The sequence below is a fragment of the Trachemys scripta genome, chromosome 8, assembly GCF_013100865.1.
Source record: "Trachemys scripta elegans isolate TJP31775 chromosome 8, CAS_Tse_1.0, whole genome shotgun sequence".
Lineage (NCBI taxonomy): Eukaryota > Metazoa > Chordata > Testudines > Emydidae > Trachemys > Trachemys scripta.
Genome location: NC_048305.1, coordinates 55,170,078 through 55,193,132, shown reverse-complemented (window position 1 = coordinate 55,193,132; position 23,055 = coordinate 55,170,078). Strand labels below are relative to the sequence as shown.

Genomic DNA, 23,055 nt, shown 5'->3' with positions numbered 1-23,055 from the left:
TTCTCACTATAATGTGTTGGCCACCACATGAAACATGTCTGATCTGTTCTGGGAAAGTTCCCCTGCCTCCCTCAGAGATTTGAGGTTTGTACTATCTGTTAGAGTTATGACAGAGTTACTGCTTTGTGTTATCAAAACGAGCATGGATTGCTGCATATTTTCAAAGGAAAAGAGGATTATGTTGACCACATCCTTTCTCAATATCCAATCCTGACTGAGGTTTTGCTGTACAGCATAAAGCCACACTTACTTCCTGAGCACTGTTTTAGACTCTGAGGAATTCTGGCTCCCATCTTCTTCACACTTTGAGGTCTCCAGGTTTCCATACCTATACAACAAGATGGATATTTCAGGCTGTTGCTAAAAATCAAGCCTAAATAATAAGGACTCAAAGGTTATAAGGACTCAGTTTTCACCTAATGGAATATTGGTATATTATTTTTATTGCAATAATTTTAAATGCTTTCTTATTTTGGGCTACAAATGAAAATATATGACATTATACACACATCCATGCATGTTTGGTTACTTGTGTTATTCAGGAATCTGTAGCCATTCACACAGAGTGAATGGAGCAAAGGTGTATACTGGATTTGTTTCTAAGTGTGCAGTCTCAAGCCATATAGGAAGTATGAATGAAGTAGACACAGTGAGCTTTCTAATTTGTGTACACAAAGTAGCTATCAAGTAGATTAGGGTCCATGGCTCACAGTGGAATGGTGATGAGGAAGATGCTTTTTCTGCATTTGTATAGATAAGAGGTGAGATTTTGGTGTCTTCTACAATGATGGAGGTCATTTCAGCAATGTAGATGAAATACAGTGTTTGGATATATGGGAGTTGTTTACAGAACCTTAATTCCAAATACCTTGGTTTTCATTTTTTGTTTAGTAATTACTACAACATTCTATCAACAATGCTTTAAATTAATGCGATATGTTGTTACAAGCTTAAGTCTATCTTGAGGCATTTTATCTAGGAATCTCCTTTGTTTTTAGAAAGGAAATATCAAAACACTGACATGTACATGTACATTGATGTGAACTGTCATTTTTATCTCCTTGAACTTGACTGATTCATTTGTAGTCTCCCAAATGGCTGTGGCAACATGTCTCTACCATGGGGGAAATGGGAATATGGTTGGGAATGTGATCTCTAGTGATTCAAGTAGGGAAGCGTGAGTAAGGATGCCTAGGTTCTATTACCAGGTCTACCATTGACTCGTGATAGGATCCTGGACACATCTGTTAGGCCAGCATTTTCAGAAGCAGCCACTAATTTTAGGTTCCCACTTTCTATACCTTAAGCCTGATTTTCAGAGGTGCTCACCTCGAGTTGTGTGCACTCTCCACACTTCTCAAAAATCAGACCCATGGTCAGGCTAGTGAACCCCCCTACTCAAGCAACACCAGTGTTAGTTATATCCCTGGCTTATACCCAGACTGAAAGGTAAGTAATTTATCTACATCAGAGGGGTCCAGTGACGCAACCAATTCTGCACCATTAAAGCCAATGAGAATTTTGTGTCTGATTCAGCTGGAACAGGAGCTGGGTTGGGAAAACGTGCCACTGGGTAACATGGAAGGATTTGGAAGAAAGGAGACCTGCCTCTAGATCCCTTTACCTCCAACCTCACAAGTGGTATGCGTTTAATACAACTTCAGGAAAAGAGGGCCACATACTGAATCACTAACACCTCTTTCTACAGCACCTATACATGAAGATTTCTTATCAAAGTACTGATCCACCCTCCCCTCCTGCTAAGGGATAGGCTGTGACTGGCCCTTGTGCAGGGGGATTTTGCAATGAGATTACCCTGGTCCCTTATGTGCTCCATGCAAAGGCCTGTCCCAGCCTCTGAGCTTGCAAGAGAATTGAGGCTGCTTTCTGTTGATCCTCAGAGTTGCATATCATCACAAAAGGGACAGGGAAGAGTCAAGACCTGGCCTTAATCCCCTCTATGTTCTCCTTTTACTCCATTGGCACAGTCTGACCCTTGGCTTATAAGAGATGAGAGCATGAATTGATGTGGTTCCAGGCAGAGACAATTTCTGTAAAAATCCAGGCTCTTAAGAGAGATCCGGCTAAAGCTGTAAGTTTGAGAGTCTTGGCCAAGATTTTCAGAAGTTACTAACAATTCTGAGTGCCTTAATATCTAAGTGCCCAACTTGAGATGCTTTAAAAGGGCCTGATTTTCAGAGGGCGGGTACTCAACACTTTGTGAAAACCATGCCACTTGAAGATGTCTCAAGCTGGGCACCCAAAAACTGAGGCACCCAAAATCATTAATCATTTTGAAAAAGCTTGTTTCTCTAAGATGCAGCTAATGAAAAATAGAGACTTATTCATCCAAACCATCTTACAGGAGAAAGATGAAGAGCAGAGTTTGCTCGCCTCTTTATGCTCCTTCACAGCATCATCAATCTGAAGATTTTACATCAAGGCCATGATGACGTTGTGAAGGTCAACTGTTGGCATTTAAGCCTGGAAGTCCTCCCAAAACCAGCCGGCTGCTATCTGCTATAAGGTGAAAAGTATGTTTGAGCATTACTGTCCATACTAGTAAAAATGATTTGCTCTTCTATAGCACATTTCATCTGAGAACATCAAAGCACGTTACAAATAGTACCAGGGCCGCCCAGAGGGGGAGGGGCAAGTGGGGCAATTTGCCCCAGGCCCCGCAGGGGCCCCCACGAGAATATAGTATTCTATAGTATTGCAACTTTTTTTTATGGAAGGGGCCCCCAAAATTGCTTTGCCCCAGGCCCCCTGAATCCTCTGGGTGGCCCTGAATAGTAATGAGTTAAGTCTCAACAGTCCTGCAAGGCAGGTGTAGTGTTGTCATCATCCTTGCTTTACCGATGGAGAAACTAAGGCACAGAGAGAGAGTAAGTGACTAACTCAAGCTCTCACAGCAAGTCTGTGAGAAAACCGGAAAGAGCTTGGAGAATGAACTTTGCTCTTCCCAACCCCTAGGGGTGAGCTCTCCAGAACAGGGTTCAGGCACACTGATGGGGCAGCGTGCAGGGAGCTTGCCCTGTTTGCTGCCCAAGTTCTGTGGATAAAGAGAGGATTTCACTCTTCAGTGCCACTGGGTACCCTACGCCAGAAGTAAATTCACTAAAAAGTATATTTTAAAAGTAAAATGGGGATGGGGGCAAACCTTTAATATGCAAATGATTTGCAAAGGCAGAAACTTTCCCTGCAAGCAGTGGCAAAGATAATTATTTGCTGCCATTCAGATCTGAAGTTATCTGTGGATATTGGTTTTTATAATCAGGGCCAGCTCCAGGCACCAGCCTATCAAGCATGTGCTTGGGGCAGCACCTGGAGGGGGGCGGCGCTCCGGCCGGCCGGGGAGAGCGGGGCCGCGGCTGGGCTCTCCGCCCTCCTCCCGGCGCTCCGGCCAGTTGGGGAGAGCAGGGCCGTGGCCGGGCTCACCGCCCTCCCCCCAGCGCTCCGGCTGCCGGGGAGAACGGGGCCGTGGCCGGGCTCGCCGTCCTCCCCCCGGCGCTCTGGCCAGCCGGGGAGAGCGGGGCCGCCCTCCCCCCGGTGCTCCGGCTGGTCGGGGAGACCGGGGCCGCGGCTGGGCTTTCCGCCCTCCCCGCGGCGCTCCGGCCAGCCAGGGAGAGTGGGGCCACGGCGCCTTCCCCTGCCCCGCTCCCCACTGGGGGGCCGGGAGCGGCAGGAGGCTTTTTTGCCGGGGGCGGCAAAAAAGCCAGAGCCAGCCCTGTTTATAATTCACCATTAATTCTTTCAACAAAATTGAATAAGCAATGGAACAGTGTCATTATTCCAGTACTAGATATCCTCCTTACATGAAATGTTAGCAAAACGCTGACAGAATGTCAGGCACACACATCTAAATCCCATTAGTGAAACAAATGTTGAACTTAACAATCAAATAGCAATACAAGCAGGCAATTATCCATAACAAAACAGAATACCACATAACACTAACTCGTTTCCAAAACCCAAATCACAGCCTGTCTCACTATGAAAGGGCTTTGGACATACAACAGAACATTAAATATGGGTGCGGAGGAGTTTACAATGCCTCTAACATACAGAATAGCATTGCTGCAGACTTCCACTACTCTGCCCTCATCAGGTCCTGGACAAAGATCTATTCACTGAATAGCATTGTATGAATGCTTTGCATACAAAAAGACATGAGAAACAAAAGGATCCCACAGCCCGTGGAACTTTTCAACCTTGTCCAGTGTTTGGAAGATTATACTTCATGCAGAGGCACTAAATGAGCAAATGAAACCAGAATGTGATTCACAGTATTTAAGTTTTAAATGCTGAACAATGGATAAGAAATATACCCTATCCATTGAAGATTTTTTGGGCGGGGGACTACTGTTTAACCACTTAATGGTTAGGGAGTCATAAAAAGTGTGGCCCTTAGTGTGGATCCCAAACATAAACCCAAACAACGCTTGCATGTTACAAAATAAACATTACATAACTGTCTCATATATATCTTGCTTCTTTCATTCATTAAGGATCCTTATACACTTTCAAACTATATAAATACTGCCCTACTGAAATGCAGCCACTTCAGAAGTGGAAGGAGGCAACCAGCCAGTATACAGCAAAACAATATAGAAGGGAAAAATATTTTGGCAAATGACACTGGGCCAAATCCCCTTTCTTAAGAAAAGTGCGTTGGGATCCTTAATGTTCATGCAAAGTGAGCAGTACTACAGGTTTAAAGAATCTCAGAGGTCCACCCACTGTTTATTATTCGGAGGGGCTCGGTCCGGGGTGGGGGGGGCTGGGCGCGGGGAAGGGGTGGCAGGCGGGCGCTGCTCGCTTCTCCCGGGGGCTGGGGGGAGCGGAGCAGTGGGGCAGGCAGCAGCTGGTGAGATCCCCTCTCCCCAGCAGCTTCCTGCTTCCCTCGGCCCGGGCAGCCCAGCATTTTTTTTCAAAAGCGGCGCCTGCCGGGCCGGCGCTGAGCTCCTGCAGGCAAGGGGGGGGACGGGCAGCACAGCCGGACTCCGGAGGAGCCATTGGGGGTGAGGGGGGCGGCGGGCACGGCTGGCGGAGCGAAGGGGCCGGCAGTCAAACTGAAGGAATAATTTTCTTTTTATTCATCAGCTTATGCTGAGCAAACAGACACCATTAAGATGAACAAATGCTAGTAACTTGGGCAGAGGGTTTCAAAGCCATTAGAGCAGTATTTCTCAACCTTTTATACCAGGGACCAGCTTGCTGCCTTCTAAACTACATCAGGGAGATCTCAGGGACCCGTGCCAGTCCACAGGCTGGTCGTTGGGAAACACGGCTCTAAGGGATTCAGGTACCTAACACCTATTAATTTTAAGAAATGAGGACATCAAATTCATTTTAGGTAGCTTTGAAAATCAAACCTTTGTTTTTATTTTTTTAATGCACTTGCATAGGCACAAGATTTTGTTTAGATCTACTTCAACCTAAAGGGTCACAAGAAAGCCTTTGGAATTTGGAGGGATCCAAAATAAATAAATAAATAAGCCTCAAATTTCTTAAGTATAACACAAAAACTCCCTTGAGCTCCTAAAGTGTTGAATGGATTTACATGTAATCTTCCATAACATTTAAATTTTACTCAAAGAGTACATGGTAAAACCTTGGCTAGGATTAATATTTATTTTCACACCTGCTAAAGAGCCTAATCTAAAGCCTATTCAGGTGAGTGGGAGACTTTCCCAAAGGATTTAAACCCTGCCTTTAACTGAAAAATCAAAATCTCCCTTTGCCTGTATTACATATTTTTAAAAAATCTGAGATCTATATTTTTACAGCAATTGCATTTGTTTGAATGAGAAATTAAACATTTCTCATTAAAACAATTTACACATTTTAAAAGTCAGATTTGAAACTAACTTGTCTTATACCCTGTGCAATGCTTTTCATTTCAGCAGTGTAAACTAAGGCAGAATTTGCTCCTGAGAGTTTTTCCTATTCTAATGCACAGATGCAAATTGCCCTTGTTAAAATTCAATTCATTTTCAGTTTTTGTGGGTCTTACATCTGACTTTTTCTTCCCAAGTCAATGTCCCACAGTCACACATAGACCATTCAAAATTTTCCTCCTTAAATTTCATCTTACTCATCTCTTTGAACAGTTGGTTTGGTGCGTCTGTGAAACAACAGTACAAGAGGTTGATGCTGGAGCTGAAAACAGTCAGTACAAGCCTCATGTGATCACGTGCCTCCTGCCGTGAGAAGATTGAGCCCAGGTGTGTTTTGGTTTTGGGGGACCCCTCCTGAGAGCAGGATCCTGCTTTCCTATGTCATGCAGAGAGAATTAAAGGGAGCATAAATTACATGTGGCTCATTGGCACCTTTAAGACTAACAGAAGTATTGGGAGCATAAGCTTTCGTGGGTAAAAACCTCACTTCTTCAGATGCAAGAAGTGAGGTTTTTACCCAGGAAAGCTTATGCTCCAATACTTCTGTCAGTCTTAAAGGTGCCACAGGACCCTCTGTTGCTTTTTACAGATTCAGACTAACACGGCTACCCCTCTGTTATGTGGCTCTTTGTGCATTCGGCCATATAAGGAGAAAAAACAACCTATTCCCCCATGTCCATATACAAAATGAAGAGCACAAGGTGTAGTCTGGAAAGCCCTAGTAAGATTCTGTACAACTTGTTTCTTAATGTTGGTAAGGAAAAGTAACATCCATATTTTAATCAGTAGGTGTCTTAGGACAGAGGTTCTCAAACTGTGGTCCATGAGCTCCATTCAGGTGGTCCGCAGATAGTTCCTTCTAAGGTGCGTGCCTTGGCAGCTGCACACGACAAAATGAAGGGCCACCCCCTAATTAGCGGAGCCACTAATTAGGTGCCTGGACCCTGGAGAAGATGCACATATAAGGTGAGGTGATGGCCTTGGCTGGAAGAGGGGGTAGATGGGAGGGGGCAGTAGGGTGAGAAGAGGGGGTGGGGGGAATTTGGGACATACAGGGCTGCGGTGGCCAGAGAAAGGCGACTTTCCCCAGCTCCAGGGCTGCGGCTGCCGGGGCGGCCCTTCTTCCCAGCCTCAGCTCTGTGGCTGTTGTGGGGGGGAGAGACCCCCCTCCTTCCCACCCCAGCCCCAGGGCTGCTGCAGTGAGGGAGAGACACCCCCCCTCCTTCCCAGCCCGAGCTCGGGGGCTGCCGCAGCGGGGAAGAGAGGGCACATCCATCGCATTAGAAAGGTAAGACTACTGATATTAAAATATGAGTTGTGTGCTTTTATTTGTAGAACAAAAAAATTATTATTTTAAGTTTTTTTTATATAGCGTTTTTATCCAAAGTGCTTTACAATAGTTAGCTAATGGTACAAACAATATTTGGATAGATCATTAATTGGTCCGCCGAGACCCTCAGCAATTTTCAAGTGATCTGTGAAAAAAAAAAAGTTTGAGAACCACTGTCTTAGGAAAAGCCTGGGTTGGGAAAAGATGGATAAACCTGGATTTTTTCAGTTTCTCAGGGAGAAGATCACAAAAAAAAATCTCATCGAGCTGCAGGTTAATTTAACCAAAGCACAAGTTATTTTGAACTTTCTGCATAAATACCAAAATATCTTTTCTGACTTGTCTTTTCTCTGGCATCAGCTTTCTTTATTGTTTTCCCATTCACAGCATCAAGCATAGCTTACAGTAATGGGTTTCAGCATAATTACAACCTGGCCTATTTCTTGTTAACCAGAACTCATTTTTCACACCCAGAATTCGGATCATGCTTATAATACATCAGACATGATACCATGAAAACCATGTCTGATATATGAACCATATCCACTCCCCCAAACATACCATTCCTGCAGGCAAAAATTATTTTCTACAAATGTGAAATTCACCTCCCAACCTGGGGCCAGGTCATAGAGCTGCATCCTACCTCTACAAGGTATTTTGACTGATGTATCCAGCAATCTCAGATCAAGTAGCCCCTGTTCTGGCTTGGTCGCATCACCATTTTTTATAGGACCAGGGAAGAGTACAGACAGAACAGTGACAGCTGCTCCACCTACAGTCCCCCTCCCCCACTTCTACCACCAAGGGTAAATGTAGGGCTTAAGTGGTTGTATGTCTACACTGCAATTAAACACCCATGGCTGGTCCATGTCAGCTGACTCAGGCAGCAGGGCTCAGGCGAGTGGGGAATTCTTCCATCAACCTAGTGCTGTCTACACTAGGGGTTAGGTTAGCTTCCCTACGCTGCTTCGGGGTGTGGATTTTTCCTCCCCTGAGCGACATAGTTGGGTTGACCTACATTTTCAGTGTAGACCAGGATTTACTGACATGAGGAGGTGCCATTAACTTCAATTCATCCACTTGTCTGAGTGAGGGTTACAGGCTTTGACTCATGTTTTCCAGCACCAAGTGCAACAGGGTCTCAACTGGTGACTAGGGCTTCTAGGTGCTACTGCAATACAAATTATCTAAGAGAGAGAGAAAGCGCAGCCCTCTGGGGTGCTGCATGCCCTTGGCTCCCACTGACTTTCAAGGCACTGAGGGTGCCCAGCACCTCACAGAAGTAGGCTCCCACTGTACTTTTCACCTTAGCTAACAGAAGATACAGCAGTGACTAAAGTGCTGGAGACCGGGGAGTGGGTGGTCTTGCCTAATGGTCAGGGCAGGAATCTTCCCTAATGGTTGGAACAGAGGTGACCAGACCCAGTAGCCAGACCCAGATCAGGAGCCAAGTTGCCAAGTACAAGGAGTGAGCCAGAGCAAGAGCCGGTAGCCAGGTGTCTGAGCCATGGTCAGAGGCCGAGATGGTATCAAAAGCCAGGAATCAGGAGCCAAGGGTGAGAGCATCATCCAGAACAGGGGCAGGAGCCAGAAGCAGCAACTAGGAACTGGGAGCTGGAGGCAGGAGCAGAAGTCAGGTGCCAGGCCCAGAAGAAGCAAAGAAGGACCTGAGAGTAGGAGCAGGACACAGCAATGTGGGAATGGAACAATATTGTGCAGCCGGGGACCCAAGCCTTCTGCAGGGTTTAATGATGTGCCTGCTGGAGTCTTCAGCCAACCAGACATTAGCTGAATCATTTTTAGAAGTGGGCTCCAATGTTGCAGATGCAACATGGGTAACTGCTTATCTACCTACATGCACAGTCAAATGAAAATCTGGGCCATTTAAACAGAGATCATACAAAATGCACATGCTCAAATTTAAAAGCTGGCTAAAGACTTAGCCCTGTATGCAAAATATACCCTTTAATTCCCCCCCCCCTCCCCGCCCGCCACCACTTCCTCCTTTTTTTTAAAAAAAAATTCTTTTTACTGAAGCATGGACGAGGCAATTTTATGCTGGTGGGAAGAGACTGGTATAAAATATACTAAACACCAGAGTATTGGTCAGTCTAACACTAAGATTACAAGTTGAAATGCTCAAAAGCAAGGATATGAATATATTAAGGACTTCATGGTAATGTTAACTCAGCCCCACTGCACAAAGTGTACACTTTAGGGGCTAGGTTTAGCAACAAACATTAATATATTAGGCTGTGATTTTTAGAGGAAGCTTAAGGAGTTAGGTGCCCAATGGAATTTGAGCACCTCACTCCTTTAGGTGGCTTTGAAAATCCCTGCTATAATGTACACATTTACAAAGCAACATAGAAATAAAAACTACAACCCTGATGTGTTAACTTTACCATGAAAAACTTACTTTTTTCCAATTTCCTAACCTTTGTGAATCTAAAGTCATAACCTCAACATTACACTAATGTGCATTGCTTAGACTTCATTTTCCTTGGGTTCATCTCCCCTCAGGAAAAAAACCCACAGAGCAATCTGAGAGAGCCTACAAGTTTTCCTGGCAAAGCAAGGGTCTCCAAACGATTCTTTGTGATTCCATTAACTAAATGTAGTTTACTGGAATTTGATCATTTTTATGGTTAAAAACCAAACACCCAAAACCTTGGCTGATGGCTTTGGTATGGTCTGTTCTTGCAAAAGATTATCCCCCGATTCCCATCCTTGAGTTTAGAGTTCTTAAATCCCCAGCTGAAGGGCGTTAATTTTACTGTATTTATTTTGGCACTCATGAACATGCTGGAGTGACATCTTTGGAGACTGATGTTCCCTACTGAACCACGAAACTGGATCAGCATGAGCAAGCAGAGTGCAGGCCTCCACCTTAGCCCTCCCCTTCCTCCTCACTCCATCCCACCCCACCCCACTCCCGTCTAACGTGCCTCAATCAACCCTGACTTAAACAGACGTCTCAGGGATGACCAGTCCTTGGCCAATATTACAAACAACAGTGCCAATCGGTGCCAGTTGTGTCACTGTGTTTTCAGATGTAGAAACTCATGTAGTAGGAATGCGCAGAGTGACTTATAATGAAAAATATGTCCTTAGCAGTTGCCCCCTTCTACAACAGTTTCCTAATGTATCTATCAGTTGTCCTTATCTGCTCATTTTCCATAGTGACCTATGGCACGAATCACAAGAAATTGCAGGGAATATACAAATCTAGCAGAGTGCCCAGCAATAAGGGGCTAATCCAGCCTTCTTCTGTGTGGCCTCAAATGAGCCTTTGGTGGTGGAACTGAAGCAGTTTTGGCTGCAGAAGGGCTGAAACTGGATATAGGCAGGTTACACATGGCAAGCACAACCTGTGAACAGAATAGGCTACCAGTCCATGAGAGTCCCCTGCACAGTAGTATGTAATAGGCCAAAACAGGGCAAGAGTGTCTGTAGCTTCTCAGGCAGCACATACGGGCCTGCAGAGTTTACTTCAGCTACCAGGCTGAGCTATTCTCCAGAGTGTTGCATTGCAGCCTGGGACTGATTCCTTCCTCCCAACCACAGCACATCTGCTCAGCACCCAATCTAGTCTCCTAGGTGTTGCAGTGGGTTCTGGATTTGCCCCTCAGTGCACGATTGTTTTTACACATTGGTAAGTTACAAATGTGCAGTATGTGAACTGGGAAGAGAACGAAGATAACACAAAGAACAAGGATGGTTTTGTGGTAAAGACACTAGATTTGGACATAGAAGACTTAGATTAAATTTCCAAACTTCCTGTGTGAGTGGGCATGTCACTTAATCTCTCTGTGCCTTAGTTTCCCCCCATTAAACTGGGCATAATAATCTCAACAGCACCTAAATGACAACTACAAAGACATAAAAGAGTTGGAGCAACCAAATTAAAAACCCATGCAAAAAAGGGAACACACACATCTCCTGGGCACTTAAAGGGGAAATATGTATTTTATTTCAAATCAAACCATTTGTTAGCTAGAAGTGTGTCATCTGGCTTCAAGCCCCCTTTGACCGGCTGATTTGGATTAATGTAGACACTGGTAACTTCTAATTGTTCATAGCAAAAAGGCAATCTTCTGTTGTACACATCTGATTAATACAGGAGAATGTCAAAGACATGGACAAGAGTACAGTTTGGGAACCAGGAGGCAAATCAAAAGCAACTGTACTGTCAGAGAAATTGCATTTAAAATAGATGCTTTTAAACAAAGTTAAGTTGAATTTTTAAGTACACCGCTACCCCGATATAATGCTGTCCTCGGGAGCCAAAAAATCTTACTGCATTATAGGTGAAACCATGTTATATCGAACTTGCTTTGATCCGCTGGAGCGCACAGCTCCGCCTTCCCGGAGTGCTGCTTTACCGCATTATATCCGAATTCACGTTATATTGGATTGTGTTATATCAGGATAGAGGTGTACTTATTTTAGTAATTCCAACATATTAGAATTTTTTTTTAAGTTCCTGCTGATAGAAATATATCCCTATAAAATAATTATATGCCATAGAAGTTTCATTATTGGATGTGACACAACAAACAAGCCAATCTATAGGCATATACCAGTTTGTTCACTCGTTAAATTTTTTTAACAATTCATTTGCTTATGGGTGAAAGATTCTCAAGGCACACCACTTTAATGTCCCTCATTTTGAGAGTCATCGCTCCTTGGAGCTCCAAAGTTCCCTACATTCCACAAAAAATTGGTGTTCCCTCATGTTTATTGTTGAAAATTAGTTACATCAGAAGCAAAGAATCATGAAACTGAGGTTATGGAAAGAGTTGCTCACACTAAAGAAGGAATCCTATAGTATCTTTAGTTCTCTGCATGAATAATATTTGTGTTCTCCTCATTGTGGATTTTTGTCATCCATTGTGTTCCACCTTTGGATCTTGGCAGATTGACAGGGACATTCTTAAGTCTGAAGCTAACCTTGTATTCTTGTTCCCCAGTGTGGCTTCTCTTTCACAACTCCTACATGGCCTTTCTGCTCCTTGTATCTGAACAGTACTTTTTATCATAAGAGTCACGCAGGGCCTGTCTTCTAAGCACTTTAGCATCATTATTAACGAAGTCACACAACAGCTCTGTGAGATAAGCATTATACCCATTTTCCAGGTGGGGAAACTGAAGCATGGAGAATATATATGTCTTGCCCAGTACCACATTGGAAGTCAGTGGGATTGCCAAGACTAGAAAACCAGGAGTCCCAACTCCCAGTCTCCTGCTCTAATTACTAGACAATGCTATAGCCTTTCTGTACATCACTTGATTTTGACAACATGCTAACTAAATAAGCACAAGAAATAAAATGCCCCTTTATCCCTTTGGAGGTCAAGTCATAAATAGAGAGAGGGGGGAAAAATTGCTGAAACCGCAAAATGATTACACTATGGTGATGTAAACAACTTAAAGTATTCCTACCAAAAAAGCCATGCTTAACTTATAAGCAGAATAAAAAGCATGGAATATTACAGACTGCTAACTGATGTCTTTTATGTATGGACCAATCACCTTACTAACTCCAACTAAACTTGAATTATTTTGAGATTAAATGGATTTGATCTGCGGCGCCAATTAGGTGGGAGGTCCTTCGCGCCAAGCGGGAATGAGGGACCGTCTGCCGAATTGCCACCGAATAGCTGGAGGTGGCGCCCCTCTCCGGAGTGGCTGCGCCAAGCACCTGCTTGGCAAGCTGGTGCCTGGAGCCGGCCCTGATTCTGGAACCACTGAGCTCTCCAAAAAAACAGTGCCTGTGTCATGGCTTCCTTCAAAAATCAAAAAGGCCAATCTGCTGTCCTTTCACGACAGGAGATAAAGATGAGTATTCTGGCCCAGTGTAGTAGATATGGAACAGGCTTGTATGCTCACGCCTGTACAGTCTATGGTCTTGACACGGCAATGGCCCCTTCTGTGTACATACAGGAGACCGTGCCAGGGGATACTAATGGCTTGAATTCAGTGATAACTCTGACTTTGTAGCATATCTTTTCAGTTATTTGGGGTTGGTTATGCCACTTCCCCTAGAGTAGTCACAATTTGGTTCTTTAGTAGCCCAAACTAGCCCTCTCTCCCTATTTGGCGGCGATGGCTTTATGAAGTGAGGAGGAGAGACATTTATCAACCCAATGGTTGAGCTGAAATACTGGATTTTCCAAGCTTGTAGGAATCAGCACTGATTTTGAAATATCTAAATATCATGTAGCCTTTCAAATACATCTTCAATACATTTGAGCTAATTCCTTGCAATGTTCCTCATCATGTACATAACATGACAGTTTTCCATATTATTATTTTCTCTATAGTTACTCGCTAACTCTTACCTGTCGAGGAGACGTTCCAGTACTTCTTTAGTAGAGGCAAAGCCCCTATATGTTGACAGAAAGATGCTGATGTAGGTAAAGTCATTGTCCCCAAAAGCTGTCAGCAGGTTCTCCACAAGTTTCTCCAGAGTGCCAGCTTTTATTGTTCTGATCTTACATGTTTCGTACTGGCTGACGGTATGTCCTGGAGGCAATTGGTCCCCTTCAACCTATGAAATAAAGGATCAAAAGCATGGGAGAAACCAAATACCCCAAATGAGAAGAATTACCGCACCGAACAACAAGTTAAACTATGCTTTTTGGGTAAGGGATAAATGACAGCGTGCCTTCAAGTCCTGAAATATTCTGTCATTTTTGATGACCACTGAACTCTAGAAGATGGGTCTATTGATGAAACACTTCAGAATTGTTTACCCTTTTAAAAATATTTCTTTGACATTCTTCACCTGATGTTTCAGTAGCGGACTGTAGTCAAACCACCACACTTTATGATGCCATTAGATCTTACAATCTAAACCAGACTAGTACTTGGATAAGAGACCTGTAAGGAACATCTAGGTGTGAGAGGAAATAATACTGGTAATTCAGTGGCTCTCTTATTTCTAAATCAGTATTAAAACCAATACTCACAGCCAGGTGTTTGGAACACTGAGGCAGGGGGTGGAAATTATGCACTGAAGGTGATAATTTTAGATGAGACGTAAAACTGATGTCCTGAACACTTGTGGTCATTCAACATTCCATAATGCTTTTTGCAAAAGGAGGGTGTTAACTCTAGTGTCCTGGTCAAATCCCAAATGTATCATTACATTCTGTCACTATTTCTCTGTTTCAATGAGATGCAATATTTCTCATCACGTCTACATTTTTGTATAGCATTTTGTGTACGGTTTAGAGCCTGAACTAATGTCTGTTGAAGTCAATGGGAAGAGTTCCATTGGCTTCAATGACTTTTGGATCAGGCCTTAAAGAACTGTCATTATCACTCTAGAGTTGATTATATGTCAGTAATGGAAAATGATCCCCGTGAATAGTTCATATACATGTTTGTAAAGGTATCAGAGATTACAAGTGCTATATAAATGAAAGATATAAATACATGCACTAATAAATAAAATACAATAGTAATGACTCCATCAATTTGATGAGAAGTTCCCTTTTTTTCGTTTAAATTGCCCAATATTAAGGAAGAATTTTATTAGAGACTATTGGCATAAAAAGGCAGACAGCGGGAAAGAGGAGACTTCAGCAACATGTATAGTTTTTTCTTTTAAAAAAAAAAACCTGTGTGCCAGTGTTACTAAGGTACTGTAGATTCAACTTGGGGAATGTATGCTGAAGTGCATCTGCTCAGTTACCTTGTCATCCAGCCTACCTACTGCTGATACCAATAAACTTTCATGAATGGGAAAAAAAGCTTTTTCCTTGGAGTGAAGTAGATGGCTCATACCTCTCTGTGAGAGTCTGCAATCCCAGATGGGAAAAAAAGTGTTAATCCCCCGCAAGCAACATAGTCTGACTTGTGTAAATTAACAATTGAAATATAGTTTGAATAAATGAAAATAGCTCTTTTAAATATAAAGTTACTTTTATATGGGTACAAGATGTGTACAATTTAGGGTAGGAAAAATGTATATATCGAGGAGTAATGGGATCATGCAAAGGAAAATGTAGGCTATCAAGAAACATTTCTTGACCACAAGGTCTATTAGACTGTAGTATGATCTCCCACAGGAAGTAGTGGAAGCCCCATTGTTTAGACATTTTAATTCTAATTTAAAATCAGACTGGATGGAGCACTAATAAATATGTTGTAGAGAATAACCATGCACTGACCAAGGATGGTCTAAATCAGCTAATTAGTCTTATCCATCATTATTTTTTGCTACAGTCTCAAGACAGAATAGGATGAGTTCAAGCTACTTCCGTTGCACTTCAGCATTAGGACATTGAATAGTTTGTTTTCTGGTAGCTTTCAGACACTAGCTTACGCCCGACATTCTACCGAGACTGAAATTCGAGATAGAGACAGAGTGGCACAGCTGGTTTCCCCACACCCAGCCTCTCCCTCCCCAGCTAACAGCAATATAATATCACCACGGCTGCTTCTCCTTTCCCCGGCCGTCCCTCAGTGAAATTCTGTAATTTTTGTTAAAGAACTGTTGTTTTTTATCTGAATTCAATGTTGGTGAAAGATGCCAGAGTCTGAGGTCCTCAATCTACAGAGCAGGTGCAACCTGAATAGCAGAAGTACAAGTTTCTCCATGTTGCTTTGGCAACATAGCTCAACCTTCCCAGAAAGGATCACCTCTAGGAGTTAGAAGGAAGTTCAATTTCCATGCTCAACCAATCACTGGTCTCTCTGACAAGACTGCCAAATAAAGCACTTGTTAATGGCAACTATGATGGCAGTTTCTGAGACACAAACACCTGGTACTGGACTGAAGCCAGCAAAGAGCCATGAGATGTTTGTGTCTTTTGGTAACTACCAGCCTGAACTGGATTCAAACTGGCAAGACACAAAGAAAGGCTTGTTAGTCAATTATCAATTTCCAGAGTCACCTTGCCCCACACAGTTTTGTGAGCTTTAAAATTCTTTTAGAAAACTGCAAGCCTGAGTCTGGCTTCTCTGAGGTAGCCAACTGCTGTTGTATCCACACGTGCTGCTTTGAGGAAGAAAGTCTCATGTTTGGTAGTTTCCAACATTGGTTTCTCTTCTAGAGTTCTTCCCCAAAATGGCTGCCACCATTCTCAGAGCACAGTTAACTACCTTTGTGTCTACTTTATGAATGGCTCTGCGACCATATATTGTCTTCAATCTATTTGTGGCACTACTATGGACAGCAGTAAGAGAAATGCGTGCGTCTTAAGGTCAGTATATGGCTTTAAGTTCTTGAGGGCTGGTACTCTTCTCCTCCATTGATGCAGATTATCCAATGGATCTCTAAAGGCTCCTTTGTCCATTCAACCAACCAACCAGATATTATGTTGTGTTTGTTCATATCACCCCACTTGCTACACTTTGATATCCTAATGACAGGTAGGCTGGCAAAAACCTCCAATGCAGTCCAACAACAACTTTTTCACAGACAGATTTTCTCTCAGCTGTTTAGTGCTGGGAGTTTTAGTTAACAGGTTTTAACAAAACAAAACCATAATAGGGATCTATAGAAAAAAAAAAAGGAGGGTGAGGCCAGACCTGCTCTGCTACAATCAAAATGTCCTTTATAGAGGCAAATGCTATGTGCTGGAGTGCTTGTCTACACACAAAAATGCACTCATTTACCAGTTTATTTAAAATTGTCCAAACTAATATCAGTTTAAAACTAATTGTATCAGCTTAGTTTTCCTTTGTAAATTTACCATTTCAACGCCAGGTTTAAATTATTATTTTATGTAATGTGGTAGTGCCTAGAAGGCCCAGTTAAGGACCAGAACTCCATTGTACTAGACACTGTACAAAAACCGAACAAAAAGATAGTCCCTGATTTAAAAGTGTCCACGTGCAAAGTTCCACCGATTTAACTAAATTAACTTTAAAACACACCTTTAGTTAAATCAGTACAACTGCATGTGTAGATCAGGCCCGAGTCACACAAGTAGTCCTGTTGGCTTTAACAAGACTACTTGGGCAACTAAGTCAAGCATAATTTGGAGACCAATCCAACTCCCATTGACTTTAATAGGATCCTGAATCAGACTTATCTACTAACTTGGCGTGGTGATCTTCTTCCTATAAGGCTGCTGAGTTAGCCTTTGTATAAGTATTAGCAATATAGTCATAGATAGCCGTGGAACTGTATTCACTCCTTCTTACAAGAAGAAACTCCTTTTTTTTTCTTGGTAGTGTAGTTGGCTAGGAAGGATGACTGTTGTCTGGGGGTCAGGCCAGGAAAGTGGGAGTTAGGGCTTTAGGGTCCTCGCTCTGCCAATAATTCATTGTGTGGCCAGGGCTAGTCAGTTACGGACAGATTGTGTCATTAAGGTACAGCCCCCAGTAGGTGGGAGATGAAGGGCCATACTGCCCCAGTAGGAATTCTGGGAGGTAAGGTAGCTCAGGGAGGCACAATATCTCCCAGAGCTCCCTGGCATGGGAGGAGAACATCTGCCGTACATTCTTTCCAGAGGGTGCAGCATATGCTTCCCTTTGAGGCCAGACAGCTACATAGCCCTGTTTTCTCCCCACCCATTTTTAGGTGGTCTACAACTGTGTCTAGCTACTTTGCAGGGACATACAGACAGCAGAATGCTCTTCGCACCTTACTCACTCAGCTCATATATGCAAAGCCAGTCATAATCTAACCCTTAGTCTGTGTGCCTCAGTTTACCCATATATAAAATGGATATAATAATACCTAGCTCACCTCTGATGTTATATAAATAATTGGTGATTAGACAGTCATAGGATACAAGTATTATTTGCACACACCATCCTCAATCGGAAAGTAATTAAAATATACATTTAAATATTTATCAAGTCACTGTCATGAATTTTTAATCTTGATCCATTTTGCCTTTCTTGCTACTTTGCTTTAAAATCAGGGACCAATGTTATAATAAAGGATCTAATTAGCATCTCTTTTATATATAGGTTTGGTCACTGTCGTGTTTTAGACTATGGAGATAAATAAATATGTATGTAAAATCTTCTGTTAATTTTACTTCACTATCTTAAAACAATCCAGCCAGTTTGAAGACTTATTAATGATGATAACTTAAGAAGTGGTAAGAAACCAATTTGGGAACAAACTGTGGATTTGTATCATTCAGTGATAGGTACGTGCAGGGTGAGAAGATAAATGCAAAACCTGTAGTTTGCTAAATTTCCCCTTAAGTGGCTTTAATCCCCCTTGCAAATCATTTTTACATTTATAATATGGCTTTTAATTTTTTTTTATATAAATCACTTAAAAATGAAATCCTTCCTTCAGTTTGAGGAAATGAGCATTATCTGAAATCTTACTTTAAAGCAGCAGCATTTCACTTGTGAATGAGGACATTTCTTTTGTTTTAGCGCAGGGGTAGGCAACCTATGGCATGCGTGCCAAAGGCGGCACGCAAGCTGATTTTCAGTGGCACTCACACTGCCCGGGTCCTGGCCACTGGTCCAGGAGGCTCTGCATTTTAATTTAATTTTAAATGAAGCTTCTTAAACATTTTAAAAACCTTATTTACTTTACATACAACAATAGTTTAGTTATATATTATAGACTTCTAGAAAGAGACCTTCTAAAAACGTTAAAATGTATTACTGGCACATGAAACCTTAAATTAGAGTGAATAAATGAAGACTCGGCACACCACTTCTGAAAGGTTGCCGACCCTTAAATGTAGCATATGCTTTGGGCCTGTAGAACAAGGAAAAACATGCTTTCCCTGTTACATTAAAATATCATTAGCTGTTCTTATACAGATGATTGAGGCAGGGAACCAAAATAGCGATGAGCAATAACTTCTACATCCCTAAAGTCCATGGGAAATTATTTATCATCATCATTTATTTCCAGTAGCATTCCACAATGTGCTAGGCTTTCTAAACTGCAAAGAAATCACGATCCTTGACCCAAAGAGCTCATTATCTAAGGTCTTAATCTTGCAAATTGCTCCATGTGGCTGGATCGCCATGCCTCTGGAGGAGTCCTCGCGGACTTCTCCTTGCTTGAAGCACGTTACAGGATTGGGGCATAAAAAATCAACAGAGAGTAATGAGAAAGGATATGTAGATAAGTAGAGGGTCAAGGGAGTTAATAACCACATCTTGATAATACATAAGGTAATGCTAACATCATAAACAGATTAGGACCTTATTGTGAACTCACTGGCATGGAGTGTCTACACCATGGATAGCGGTATGGGGTAGAACCTGGTCTCAAGTGCACTGGTGTCAATGCAACCCCACTGAAATAAATGGAGTGACACCACTGGAACTTGAAGATTTTGTCCCACAAAAATCTTAGAATTGCTATTTATTAACCTTTTGCGATTGAAAAGTATGTGAATTGCCATGGCACTTTACAACCCCACCCAGAAAAGGCATAAAGCAACACGATGGTATTACTACTATTATTTTTGTAAGTAAAAACAATTTCTCATAAACTAAAACAAGCAATTTGCATGTTAAAAAAAATCGAACCTCATTTTTGATACTTCACTGTTAAAGTTTTGATTTTTCAAATCAGCTATTAATTATTTAACAGTTCCCTTCATTTCATGAAGAGGAACTTGTGCTTCATTGTATTTAACTTAACATTTTTTATCTAGCAGAATTTTTTTCCTTTTACATTAAAGTTAGGGCCATATTCTACTCTTTTTCCACAGGCAAAACTCCCATTCACGTCAGCATGCGAATGAAGGGGAGAATCTGGCTCTAAGATTGACACACACACAAAAATACACGAATTGTAACTTGCCCAAGACATCATACTGCGAGAATGCTAACAAAAAACCACTGACAACCCAAAATTGAGTTTGCCAGCAAAAGAGCAAGCTGCTAGAAATCATTTTAAGGCACTTTTAGGGACAGTTTTTATTTGCATTATTTCAGCAACTCTGCCTTGAAGTTTAAAAGGAAAAAAGACTTGGCAGACAAGAGTTCAGTAACACAGACTTACAGAATAAGACATTGTGGGCTGACCTAGCATGCTAACAGGAAACTGCTCAATCTGGATTTAATCAGAGACTATCTCTTTACTGACATGACCAGGATACCCAAAAGCAGGAGGAGTTTTTATGTTTGCTTTGGGCCAGCTGTTTGCCTACGAGAATACTGTATCTACTGCTTTTAAAAAGGGGCCTCTGAAGCCCTTGGACAAGTTTTCACCCATTAAAGTCTCTGGAGGTCACATGCCAATTCCGAAAGCTCGATTTTGAAAAGTTTACCCCCAACGTTTCCTTCAATATGAATGTCTAATGGCTTGGTTTTCAAAGGTGCTGAGCACCTCAGGCTTGCATTACCTTAACTGGGATTCATGGGACCCCAACAACTGAAAATCAGGCCATATGTCTCAATTTCACAGTGATTTCCTCCAATCAAAAGAATGCTAGCACTGATATTTTGTGCATGTGCTTGATGAGCAAACAGCTTCCTACCACATAAGGAGAATCTCTCAATACCAGATGAAACTACTTAAGAGTAAACTGAGGTATATCCTTTATTCATCAGAATAGGCAGCTATTAAATTGACGTGTTTCTAACAATCTCTATCAACCCCTTGGAATGTTATGTACTCTGAAGGGCTAATCCAGTTGGGCTTTATAGCACGTAACTTCATCCATACATACAACTCCCATACACAACAACAACGGTGCTCCATGTGGATTGAAAGTCCTTAGGTTAAGATTCTGTGAGATGCTGAGCTCCCTCAACTCACATGAACTTCAAAGAGAGTAGAATTAGGCCCTGATTGGCATATAACATTAACATAAAGGTCACCCACAGAACAGAGTTTGGTTCCATTGTCATTTACAACTAGGGTTACCATATTAAGAGTGTCCAAAAAAAGGACACTCCACGGGGCCCCGGCCCCGCCCCCAGCCACGCCCATGCCCCCCCGCCCCAACTCCACCCCTTCCCCAAAGTCCCCGCCCCAACTCCATCCCCTCCCCTGCTTCCCGCGAACATTTGATTCGCGGGAAGCCTGAAGCAGGCAGCAGGTAAGCTGGGGGGGCGGGGGGGGAGGCGCGGCCCAGTCTGTCCACCCCAACCGAGCGGCTCCCTCCGGCGGCCGGCCCCGGCCCCAGCGTCTCCAGCCTGGCTCGGCTCCTGGGGTGCCGGCCCCGGGCCAGCCTCCGGCCCAGCACCCCCGACCCAGCACAGCACCCCCGGCCCCGGGCCAGCCCCCGGCCGAGCACCCCCGGCCCAGCACCCAGCGGCGCCGGCCCCTCCCTATTTTCCCGGACATGTTCGGCTTTTTGGGATTTCCCCACGGATGGGTATTTGAGGCCCAAAAAGCCAGACATGTCTGGGAAAATCTGGACGTATGGTAACCCTATTTACAACTGAGGCCTTCACCCTGCTGCAACTGCCATCATGCAGGCAGATGTCTGCACCCACATGGAGTCCCACTGACTTAATTGGGCTCCATGTAGGTGCAGGGATCCACCACACAGCTAGCTGCAGGACTGGGGACTTAAACTGTAAATTCTTTGGGGCAATGATTGTGCCAGCTTCTCTTTTAGCACAGAACCCAACACACACCTTCTGAACTCAATAAATAGTAATAATACAGAACTATACTCAGAGTGTCCTAAATTACAATGAGTTTGTTACTGGCACAGCAGGAAATGTATAGGCAAATGTGACAGCCATTATGAGTTCAATAGCAGATCACATAGTTTATGATATTAGAGCCTTTCTCCCTCTCCCCTTTTGAGGTTACTGGCCAGGAAGCTGAGGTTATCTACTGCTCCTTCCACAAAATACCAGAGAAGCTTTAATTTCCACAAAGACACCACCAAAGACAGATAGAAAGGAAAGCAGCACCTAGGCTGTACCAGTCCACTACAATTTAAGTACTCGGTATGTGCCCAAGTCATGGTATAGGACTTGAATCCACAATCAGGAAAAAGATCTTGGAATCATCGTGGATAATTCTCTGAAGACGTCCATGCAGTGTGCAGCGGCAGTCAAAGAAGCAAACAGGATGTTAGGAATAATTAAAAAGGGGATAGAGAATAAGACGGAGAATATCTTATTGCCCTTCTATAAATCCATGGTACACCCACATCTTGAATACTGCGTACAGATGTGGTCTCCTCATCTCAAAAAAGATATACTGGCATTAGAAAAAGTTCAGAGAAGGGCAACTAAAATGATTAGGGGTTTGGAACGGATTCCACATGAGGAGAGATTAAAGAGGCTAGGACTTTTCAGCTTGGAAAAGAGGAGACTAAGGGGGCGGGTATGATAGAGGTATATAAAATCATGAATGATGTGGAGAAAGTGAATAAGGAAAAGTTATTTACTTGTTCCCATAATAACTAGGAGCCACCAAATGAAATTAATGGGCAGCAGGTTTAAAACAAATAAAAGGAAGTTCTTCTTCACACAGCGCACAGTCAACCTGTGGAACTCCTTGCCTGAGGAGGTTGTGAAGGCTAGGACTATAACAGGGTTTAAAAGAGAACTGGATAAATTCATGGAGGTTAAGTCCATTAATGGCTATTAGCCAGGATGGGTAAGGAATGGTGTCCCTAGCCTCTGTTTGTCAGACGGTGGTGATGGACGATAGGAGAGAGATCACTTTATCATTACCTGTTAGGTTCACTCCCTCTGGGGCACCTGGCATTGGCCACTGTTGGTAGACAGGATACTGGGCTTGATGGACCTTTGGTCTGACCCAGTACGGTCATTCTTATGTTCTTAATCTTATGGGCTAAACACAAGAATGCTACCCATCAAGCTATAATGGCATTATAAAGGAATGGTATATTGGTGTCACTCAGCTAACGGTGTATATTAGTAGCAAGGAGTACTGAC

At 43.0% G+C, this 23,055-nt stretch overlaps 1 protein-coding gene across 6 annotated transcripts in view; it reads right to left on the bottom strand.

The window, feature by feature from the left end:
- Positions 1–23,055, bottom strand: part of RGL1 (ral guanine nucleotide dissociation stimulator like 1) — a 150,392-nt gene that overhangs the window by 51,034 nt on the left and 76,303 nt on the right. For 5 of the 6 annotated variants that reach the window (XM_034779671.1, XM_034779665.1, XM_034779669.1 and 2 more), the window contains 2 exons: positions 13,578–13,786; positions 251–328 (listed from right to left, as the gene is read on the bottom strand). In XM_034779671.1, the coding sequence (XP_034635562.1) occupies positions 251–328; positions 13,578–13,786 (287 nt within the window). The remainder of the gene's footprint in view (positions 1–250; positions 329–13,577; positions 13,787–23,055) is intronic. The other variant, XM_034779668.1, reaches the window with a different exon arrangement.